This window comes from Typopeltis vanoorti, chromosome 25 (genome assembly GCF_054136105.1).
Source record: "Typopeltis vanoorti isolate ZY-2024b chromosome 25, IOZ_Tvanoo_1.0, whole genome shotgun sequence".
In the NCBI taxonomy this organism is placed as follows: Eukaryota; Metazoa; Arthropoda; class Arachnida; order Uropygi; family Thelyphonidae; genus Typopeltis; species Typopeltis vanoorti.
Genome location: NC_143573.1, coordinates 14,634,951 through 14,645,388, shown reverse-complemented (window position 1 = coordinate 14,645,388; position 10,438 = coordinate 14,634,951). Strand labels below are relative to the sequence as shown.

The following is a 10,438-nucleotide window of genomic DNA, read 5'->3' as shown; positions in this document are numbered from 1 at the left end:
TCTTGCCGCCTTCTTGATATTTATTTTCTATGTTCTTACCAAAGTCTTCCAATGACTTTTTAGCTAGTTTTACACAGTGTTTAGCTTTCTTAATTTGTCTCTGCATTCTCTAACAGCACAAGCTGACTTATTTGCCAGGAACTTTTGATATGCTTTCTTCTTTTTCTTCACTGCCTCTTTAACTTCCTGTGTCCATCAGGGAGTTCTGATTTTTCTATCCTTGCAGACAACCTTATCACATGCCTCTCTGGCTGAACCAATCAATGTTTTCTTCAGGGCTTGCCACTGAATCGCCAAGGTTTGGTTCCTGTTCTCAAACTCCTTCATTTTTTCTTCAATAATCTTTGTGTATTTTAGTCTACAGTTCACATCTGAGAGCTGCTCAACTTTTAGTCACTTTAAAACTTTCTTATGTCCTTCTTTCAATATGAAATTCAATTTTAACCTGCTCAAGACTAAATGGTGATCACTTCCAATTTCAAATCCTCTGTACACTCTAGTGTCCTGCACCAGAGAGAAAACATCACTATCAACAATAACATAGTCAATGAGACTTTTCTTATTCCTTGCTTCTTCTCTCCATGTGAATTGTTGGACATTTTTATGTTGGAACATATTAGTAATAACCAGTCCATGTCCTGAGCAGAAATCCAACAGGTATTTCTCTAATCCAGACTAATTGAATAATAAGGTGTGACACCTTTTGGCAACTCATATGAAAATATGACTTCTGCATTACTTCAACTTTAGTATCACATCTGGGTCTGGCTCCCACTGAAGAGACCTCAATAAAGGTTATAACCACTCTGGGTAGTGACCCTTCCCATAATGATAGCATTATACATGTCTGCAAGGAGATGTGTTTTGCATTATGGGATACTAAGGAAAGTGATGCAAAGTCTTAGCTTCTTTATACGAATTACATGATTCCTGAAAATACTTCAGGCATAAACTTTGTTTGCTTACACTTGGATAAAGGATTAAACCAAGTACATAGTTTCTTGGTATCTTTAATTTATGATCTGTATTTATGTTTTGAATATCTGGAAACGTCATCTGATAAAGTACTTAGAGAAAAACTTCTCAAAACACTACAATTAAACTCTAGAAATGTGTCATTACACAGTGTGATGTATAGCTTATACTGAAGTTGTAAGACATTCATGCTATTTCTGTGATAAAATGAAGTTGCTTAAAATAATAGCATAATATGAATTTTATTGGATATACAGCTAACCATATGATACATAATAGTATACTATTATGTATCATAATTCTCTCTATATATGTGGTCCTCATTTGAAATAAAAGCTCTCGACATCATCTGGTCAAAAAGAAGAAATCTATGACAATTACTTGCATATAAAGTGAAAATGGAGAAGAAATAAATTTAATTGAATTCAAAAGATTTAAATTTGCATGTTTTAAACAAACTACTACCACTTATCTAAATGTTAATTACAAAATCATCCAAAGCATTTATCACAAACATATAATAATTTTATACTAGAACTGGTTTTATTACTTGTCAACTGTAATAATAATAATAAAACATGTACTGGCTAGTTACAATGCTTAGGACTAGTGGCTTCTTGAGGATGACAGATTAAACAAGGATTACAAGTTAAAATAAATATGAAATCTTATATAAACTGAATACTAACAATATAAGAATGAGGAGCTAGCAAGTGTGCATGTGTCATCTGTCTTTCAGGATTGTTTGGAGGCGACTGTTTCAAAAGTTTAACTCAGGTATATTGAGAGATCTAATCAATGACTTCCAAACATCACTTGAGATGAGTCATTAATAATAAATATAAGAATACAATGAACAATCATTAAGTAAAAAAACTGACTAAGAAGAAATTGGAGTTCTATTTCTATTTATCTTTTAAAATGGTACCACTCATTTTGTTGCGGTGTGAATTATGCCTGTTTTTTTTGTGTGTGATGAATGGTGAAAGAAAAAAAAAATTAAAACAGTGAGTTGCTTCCATTAAAAAAAAAAAATTCTAAGTTACTGCTTAGCTGGTTCATCCACAATGGTTATTCATGAGTTGGGTGGAAAGGATTTCAGTGCCGTTTGGGTGATATTCAAGAACTATGTAGGAGAAGCAGTGTCTAAATGTATGTCAAGAGTTAAACAGTAGATAAAAAAATAATAAAAGAAACTTAAATAAGGTAGATGTGAAATGGATGAATAAAGAGATTAAGCATATGATACAGAGAAAAAAAGGCATTATGGAGGCAACATAAGAGGAGTGGTAATAATCAGTTCAATGAGGAGTGCAAAGAACAGGCAGGGAGGGTGACTAGGTTGGTAAGGGTAGCGAAAGTGATATGTAGCCAACAAAAAAAGAATGATTATGGAAGGATGACAGTGATTGGAGAAAATGGTATAAGGACAACTGCTGCAGAGGATATAGTTAAGATATTTAATGAGCAGTTCGTAATGGTCTTTCAGCCTCGTGAATGTGACATCATGGAGAGTTTGAGAGCAGTGAATGATGATGAGGAGAGACTGCCTATGAGTGACAAGAGGTATATGTGGAATTAAGCAAACTTGATATTAATAAGGCTGTGGGAGTTGATATATCACCATGTATTTTGAAGGAATGTGCCAGAGAGTTGACATCTGTCTTGACATATTTGTTTAACATGAGTCTTACATTGGATCAAGTTCCAAAGGAGTGAAAGGAAGGCAAGATTGTACTGCTTCATAAAGAATGTGACAGAATTCAAGCAACAAATTATAAGCCAATTTGTGTGCATCAGGTGTTGTGGTTAAAGTGCTGAAAAGGTTGGTGAGAATCTGGATCCAGAATTGGACTGATAACAATGGTATTATCTTTGATGGACAGCATGGATTTGCTAAAGGGAGATCATGTTTTAGTAATCTACTTACTTATTATAATAATGTGACAGCAGCAATGGATATGGGAGATGGATAGACAATAGTATATTTAGACTTTGTGAATGCATTTGATAGATTACTGCATCATAAGTTGATAGTCAAACTGGAGCAGATGGGGTTGGATATTAGATTAGTGCATTGGATCAGAGACTGGCTATCTGATAGGTATCAGCAAGTTGTGTATGGGGGAGCAATATTCCGGAAGAGAAAAGTCACTAGTGGATGTGCCTCAGGGGTCTATTTTAGGGCCACTGCTGTTTAATCTGTATGTTAATGATCTTGGTGAAGATTTGGATGAGGATATTCAGTTGTTTGCAGATGATGTAAAGTTGGGATGAACTATGAAGAATAGGATGTTGTGGCCTTACAAGAAGACTTGAATAGATTGAGTGAATTGGTATGGGAGGAGTGGGGATGCCAGTTCAATGTTGCAAAATATAAGATTTTAAAATTTGGAAAACAAAGATGGATGCAGAATTTACTCTTGGTGGGGATATATGAAGAAAGATTGAGATGATGTAATTTGCAGAGTCTAGAAGAAGAGGGATGATATGATAGAGATGTACAAGTTGGTAAGGGGTTGTTAAAGGATTAACGTTGAAGAGTTTTTCATAAGTTGGTGGCTGATTGGGGGTGAACAAGAGGTCATCCTTGAAAGTTGTATAAGGAGGGCATGAGCAAGGGAGTGAGAAGCAGGTTTTTTACATGGAGATTTGTGAATGATTGGAATGCATTACCTGAGAGCATTTTGTCTGCAGAAAATTTGAATGTGTTTAAGGCATGGTATGATGAGCTGTGTGAATGACAAGAGGGACTGCCTGGATGAGTCTGTGAATCCATAGGGTCTTAGGATAATAATAATAATAATAAGGGCACTATCCAAAAGAAACTATTTTCTGGTCCTCCTGCACAACAAAATCTCAACACTTAAAAAGAATTTCCAACCTATACATCAAAAATTTCTTTGTAAAAATCACTGCCTTATTCAAAAGTAATATTAGAGTTGTCTATGTGCCCATCCAACCATATATAACTTCCTTCAATCTCTAAAAGACAGTAATCCTCCTCCCCAATTCTATAAACATCTTTACACAATATAAACATGAAGTTTAGACAATTCCATGTTCTTATGGTCTACCTTACATAGTAAAGTAGGCTTATATGAACATGGTCATCAGACATGTAAAAGTTTTGAAATAAGAAAGAGGAGCATCTCAATTACATAGCATAACACACATACCAAAGAGAAGAAAAATGGGGACATGCTCATCATTCTTCCAACACAAATCACATCACTGACTGCGACGCCCAGATGTCATATCTTGAAGAAATCATCAATTCACATTGAATCAAAGAATCTTATATATGGCTCCTTGAACAAAAATTAGGAACTCATCTTAATTAGATCTCTCAACATACCTGAGTACAATTTTCCAAAGAATCACCTTTAAACAATCCTGGAAGGCAAGTGATGTGTCACACTTGCTGACTCCTCATTCTTTGATTGTTAATATTTGGTTTATTGGAGATTTCAAATTTATTTTAACTTATCATCTTTCCTTAATCAACCATCATGAAGAAGCCACTCGTCCTTAGTATGGAAAACTAGGTGTACATATTGCATTGTTATTAGAGTTTAAGACTAATAAACTCCTCCTTGTATCACCAAACTTATAGTCATAAAATTCCATTGTTAATAAAATATTTTTTTTCTTTTTCTTTTTTTATAAATTCTGGTTATTATTTAAGTACATAAAAGAAATGCCAATTTCATATATGCAAATCCACAGTCAGAATCTTGTATTTCTATGAAGTGATTTTCAATTCAATTAATGTGTTCTATTTTCCACCAATTGCACTTTCCCCTTTATTTTAATATTCTGACTCATACCCCATTTGCACTCTGATACCGAAAGTAAGCTGCAACATATTTTATAAATTTCCAACTTAGAGCATTTATTGTTTTCAAAACAGATTATATAACAGAGTGACACGAAAGTAACCTAGAGAACACATGAAAACCGACTGCATGTACTCTACTTCCTGCATCCTGAAGTCGTGGTAAAAATAAACCTATAAGCAAAGGTATTCAGAGGTACTTTACAGTAGTGTCCCACTCTGTAATACCCTAATGCACAACATAGCTCATCAGGTAAGTTCAATATCTCCGATTTCTTTCATATTATGAACACATTTTAGGTCTATATAGAGATCAAATATTTAGCCGTTTGGAAGACTGACTAGCATAAGATTTATACTTCTAGATGTACACAGATATCAGGCTGTTTATAAAATTTTCAGAAGCACAAACTCACTGCACTGAATAGCAACTGTCTTCATACCACATCACTTTGGCACAGGTAATATTATGCCAAATTTCAGATTAGAAATGCTAGGAATATGATTTATTTGGTATGCTACACTTCTGTGTTAAATGCTGAGATGTACGTTCAGGAATTTTCCCTTGGTAACCATATAAGAGGGTCGCAATAATCACAGTTGTTGCTCCAATAAGAAAGAATCTGAAAAATATACAAAACACATGCACACACACATAAAAAAATAGATATCACAATAAACAACTTGTTATTATTACTTTATTATGAAATAATAGCAGAATTTTTGGCCATGTCCCATGATTATTATCACTGTAAGTGATAAAAAGAGAATATAATACAATTAAAAAATAAAAAAAAGGCCCATTGGTTAGTGTATCAGCTCTCCAGCCAAAAGGCTGTGTGTTTGAATCCTGCCGTGGGCATGAATGTTTGCGATTGTCTGTGAAAATACTAGTAGTGCTGGTGGGCAGTAGATGGCATTGGTGTAGTGGTGGTTTGTTGTAGTTGGTGGATTGATTGGTGGAGACAGAGTTGTAGAGTAGGTGCCTTCCCTTGATGAGTCTTTGGGCTCCCTGGAGGTGTCACGTAATAATAATAATAATAATAATAATAATAATTATTATTATTAAGACAGACCTCCAGGGAATCAGAGACTCATCGAGGGAGGCCACATACTATACACACCAGCTATCATATTTATTTTTGAATTCATTCACCCTGCTTGCACTCACAACATCCAATGGCAATCCATTCCAATCACGCACCACCCTCTGAGAGAAAAATCTAGCCCTCACACCCTTCTTGGTGGCCTTCATTCTCAGCTTCCAAGGATGCCCTCTCGTCCTTTCCCCACCCTCTATAAATTGAAAAATTCCATCCCTGGAGGTGTCACATAATAGGCTCCCTGGAGGTGTCACGTAATAATAATAATAATAATAATAATAATTATTATTATTATTAAGACAGACCTCCAGGGAATCAGAGACTCATCGAGGGAGGCCACATACTACACACACCAGCTATCATATTTATTCTTGAATTCATTCACCCTGCTTGCACTCACAACATCCAATGGCAATCCATTCCAATCACGCACCACCCTCTGAGAGAAAAATCTAGCCCTCACACCCTTCTTGGTGGCCTTCATTCTCAGCTTCCAAGGATGCCCTCTCGTCCTTTTCCCACCCTCTATAAATTGAAAAATTCCATCCCTGGAGGTGTCACGTAATAATAATAATAATAATAATAATAATAATTATTATTATTAAGACAGACCTCCAGGGAATCAGAGACTCATCGAGGGAGGCCACATACTACACACACCAGCTATCATATTTATTCTTGAATTCATTCACCCTGCTTGCACTCACAACATCCAATGGCAATCCATTCCAATCACGCACCACCCTCTGAGAGAAAAATCTAGCCCTCACATCCTTCTTGGTGGCCTTCATTCTCAGCTTCCAAGGATGCCCTCTCGTCCTTTCCCCACCCTCTATAAATTGAAAAATTCCATCAATTGAAATCCTCTATGACCCTTTCAGAAATTTGAAAGTCTCAATCATATCACCCCTTTTTCTCCTGTTTGCTAGTGTCTGCAGTCTACAAATTCACAATCTGTCTTCATAATCAGTATTCCACAATCCTGATATCATTTTAAACTTTTCACTCTCTCTCTCCAATATATCAGAATCACAACGGAGACCAGACTTGCGCACAACAGTCCAAGTGAGGATATAATGATGATGACAATGAAAAAAAAAAGATCCATATTACAAATATATGCTATAAGCATGAGTAAAATTTGATTTGTAAATACCATAACAGTCCAAAGTAAACAACAACAACAACAACAAAAAATAACCATTTTGTTTATAGCACATGTATATGCACACACAAGTATACATGCATGGGCACATGTAAATACACACGACAATTAACTGCACTGGTGATGTGTATCTGGTAAAATCTCTTTTCAAAAACTGGAAGTTTGCAGGCACTCTTATTTCAATTAGGCCAAGGTTCACAACTCTCTTTATACAATCTTTCCAATAGAAATCTGCTTTTGTTTAAGTCTAGGATATGGTGTGATTTGCAAGACGTGATATGTCTGACTCACAGAAACAAATGCAATCCTAGTGCTCTTTTAAACGTACCATTGCACATCTTCATAAATGACCATATTAGGAAGGAAACCAATTATACCTTTGCATTGAAGATGACTTTCATTGCCTGATTTATTGTGTGAAGTGGTTGTTGCCAACTGGCTCCGGAGCAGAGTTTCCAATTTCTGCCTTCATTTTCTCTGTATATGCAGTGTAGGTAACAGCTTCAAAGGAATTCTAAACATACTGTACGATCCCAAAGCTTCCTGATTCGTTATCATCTATGGCAGTGGTGTTCAACCTTTTTACGCAAGCTACTTTTCTATAAAAAGTTATTCGTCTTTCCTCATTCAAATGCAGGCAGTCTCTCGCATACAATTCCTCTCTGCTCTCAAATGTACCGCAAGCATCCACATATTCGAATCCTCTCTTCTGACACATTCTCGCTATTATGCCATTCAATATCACTGCTCTTCTGCTCAGCTCGACATTATCATACCTAGGCAACACACACACACACTATCTTTACTCTCTGTGTCTTCTTTCGTACAGCCTCAAGTAAGTAGCTCATATCTCGCTGCCCTATTTACACCACCACTCAAGTCATTTGTTCCCACCATCACAATCATCTCATCCACCCTTTCACTTCTCTTAATTGCCATAACCACACTTTCTATTGTTCCTCCTGGCAAATGCTCCTCACGCATCCTATCTTGAACACCATGGATCATTGAGTCCCCATACATTACACCTCTTACCACCATATTCCTCGATTGCTCACATGCATCCCTCACTCTCTCTCTCTCTTTTTTAACAGTTTCTCTCTGTGCTCCCTTACTTACCTGCCTTCCTGACATCACTCTATCTCTAGTCCCTGTGCTACTTTGCATTCCTCTCATTCCTTCTCTCCTGCTATTTCCATTCTTTCCTCTTCTATCATTCCTATATCTGGCACTCATTCCCTCTCTTCCACTTATCCTATTCTCACCTCTTCTATCATTCATACGACTCTCTCATTCCTTCTCTTCTACTGTTCCCATTCTCTCCTCTTCTATCACTCCCATAACTCTCTCTCATTCCCTCTCTTCTTCTGCCATTCCCATAACTCTCTCTCAATCCCTCTCCTCTACTATTGTTCCTATTCTCTCCTCTTCTCTCATTCTCATAACTCTCTCTCACTCCTCCTCTCATTCGCCTTGCATTTGTCTCTTCCATTCGCTTAATTTCATTTTCATACTTCTCATCTCATTCCCCACACATTCCACCTGCTCTTTCAGTTCATCTATCTCTCTCTCTGTAAGTCAGCCATTCATGTTTGCCATTCATCCTCACAATTGAGACTATCTCCTAAAATTTCAGAATCATTCAACCTTTCCATACTCCCCACTCTTATTATTTTATTCATACTTCTCTCGCCCTGTATCATACCCGTCATCTCTCTACGTGGAGAATCTCCTGTCTCTGACTCAGCAAGGTCAGTTATGGCATTTCTAAATCAACAAGTTCCTCCCATTGCCTGCATTTTGCGCATATACGTTTTCCCCCTTCTGTCTCCTGTCACATATACAATCGCTGGGATGCATACATTCCGCAAGTCCCGCATGCTACAAAATCCTGTATGAGATTGTGCAAAATGGAGTCCTTAAATGGGGGACTTGCCGATACGCTATTTGTAATTTTAACTGCCGCTGCCACCATTATTTAAAATAATGTCGCTAATTAGTGTCAAAAAATAAATGCTAAATAAGTATCAGGGAGTATAACTATAAGAAAAAGTACAAACAATTTCAAACAGGACATTTAAATACACTAGATATAAATATAAATAAATAAAATGAAATAACTAAATAATGAAAACTTATCCTTCATCTTGTCTTCCACCGTTATACATTTGATTCCGACCCAGTCTTCTTGGTAACCAAAATACACAATATTGTGACAACTAACTTGTAAACACACATATTCCAGAAAACAACTTAGCACTACAAAAATGTAGAAAAAAACGGATTATTCACTAATTAATAAGCACTTTCTTCAGCACAGCTCTCCCCGCCATGTGCTACGGCGACTCTAGCGCCACTTAGTACAACAGAAGTTCCCTATCATCATCTGCCTGTAATTTAAATAATCGCCGTTGCAGGGCTTTTCCTCAAACAGAATTTACAATTTTAAATGTAATATCCAAAACATCTTTTGTGTTTAATCTTTTACTACACAGTACTTGTCGGTGAATAATACAGTGGTGTGTTAAAAAATCTGGATGTGTGTGGGTCAGATATATCCCTGTTTAGGGTATTGTGTAGCACTACCCAGTGATCCAAATGCCACAAAACTTTGCAGGAATATATTGTGCATCATGCAGAAGCAGTATCTGACAAACAAAGTTCCAAAATTCACCACCAGAGGCATGCATGATGTGCCAAATGTATGTAGTAATTTTTCAGTGTGTGTGAGAAGGAGAAAAGCGACACAAGCATAAATAGCACATTTTAATTCATTCCATTATGCATTCATGAGCTGCACTGTTCACTGTGCTACCCTTCATAGTATGCCACAAACTGCATCCTTTATACAGTTTGTTCAATGTCAGAATGCAGCTAGTTAGTACTGATGTTGTGCACATGCTTTGTTATGCTGTCTTTCAGTGCTGGCAAGTTATCAGGATGATCCCAATAAACTCTCTCTAAGAAATCCCAAGAGCCTGAAGTTACATTGGATCAGATCGGGTAAACGAGGCAGCCATGCAGTGGGAAACACATGGCTGATCACTTTGACTTCCATGAAATGTTTTCGAAGAACCTCCTTTCTGGATTGACTGATGTGCGCATAGGGGGAGCGAGGGGGAGGGAAATCTTGAATGAAAATGATTGAATCCATGTGCAGATACTGCTGTAACTGTGGCACAACAGAATTGTTTATCATATCACGATGCCTCTTGGCAGTAACTGAGCAGGTCACAGGACTCGACTGACAAATGTCCTCAAAGAAGAATGGTCCGATGATAAATGAAGCTGTAAACCCAGCTTCATTTATCATCGGACTATAACTTTCATCAAATGCAAAGGAATGTGTTGAATTGT

The 10,438-nt window shown here is 36.7% G+C and overlaps 1 protein-coding gene across 5 annotated transcripts in view; it reads right to left on the bottom strand.

Annotated features, from left to right (window-relative positions):
• Window positions 1-1,376: 1,376 nt before the first annotated feature.
• The window catches only part of LOC150092565 (UDP-N-acetylglucosamine transporter-like), a 216,092-nt gene continuing 207,030 nt past the window's right edge, over window positions 1,377-10,438 (bottom strand). For all 5 annotated transcript variants that reach the window (XM_090414319.1, XM_090414322.1, XM_090414323.1 and 2 more), the window contains exon 8: window positions 1,377-5,436. In XM_090414319.1, the coding sequence (XP_090270445.1) occupies window positions 5,307-5,436 (130 nt within the window). In that variant the 3' untranslated portion in view covers window positions 1,377-5,306. The remainder of the gene's footprint in view (window positions 5,437-10,438) is intronic.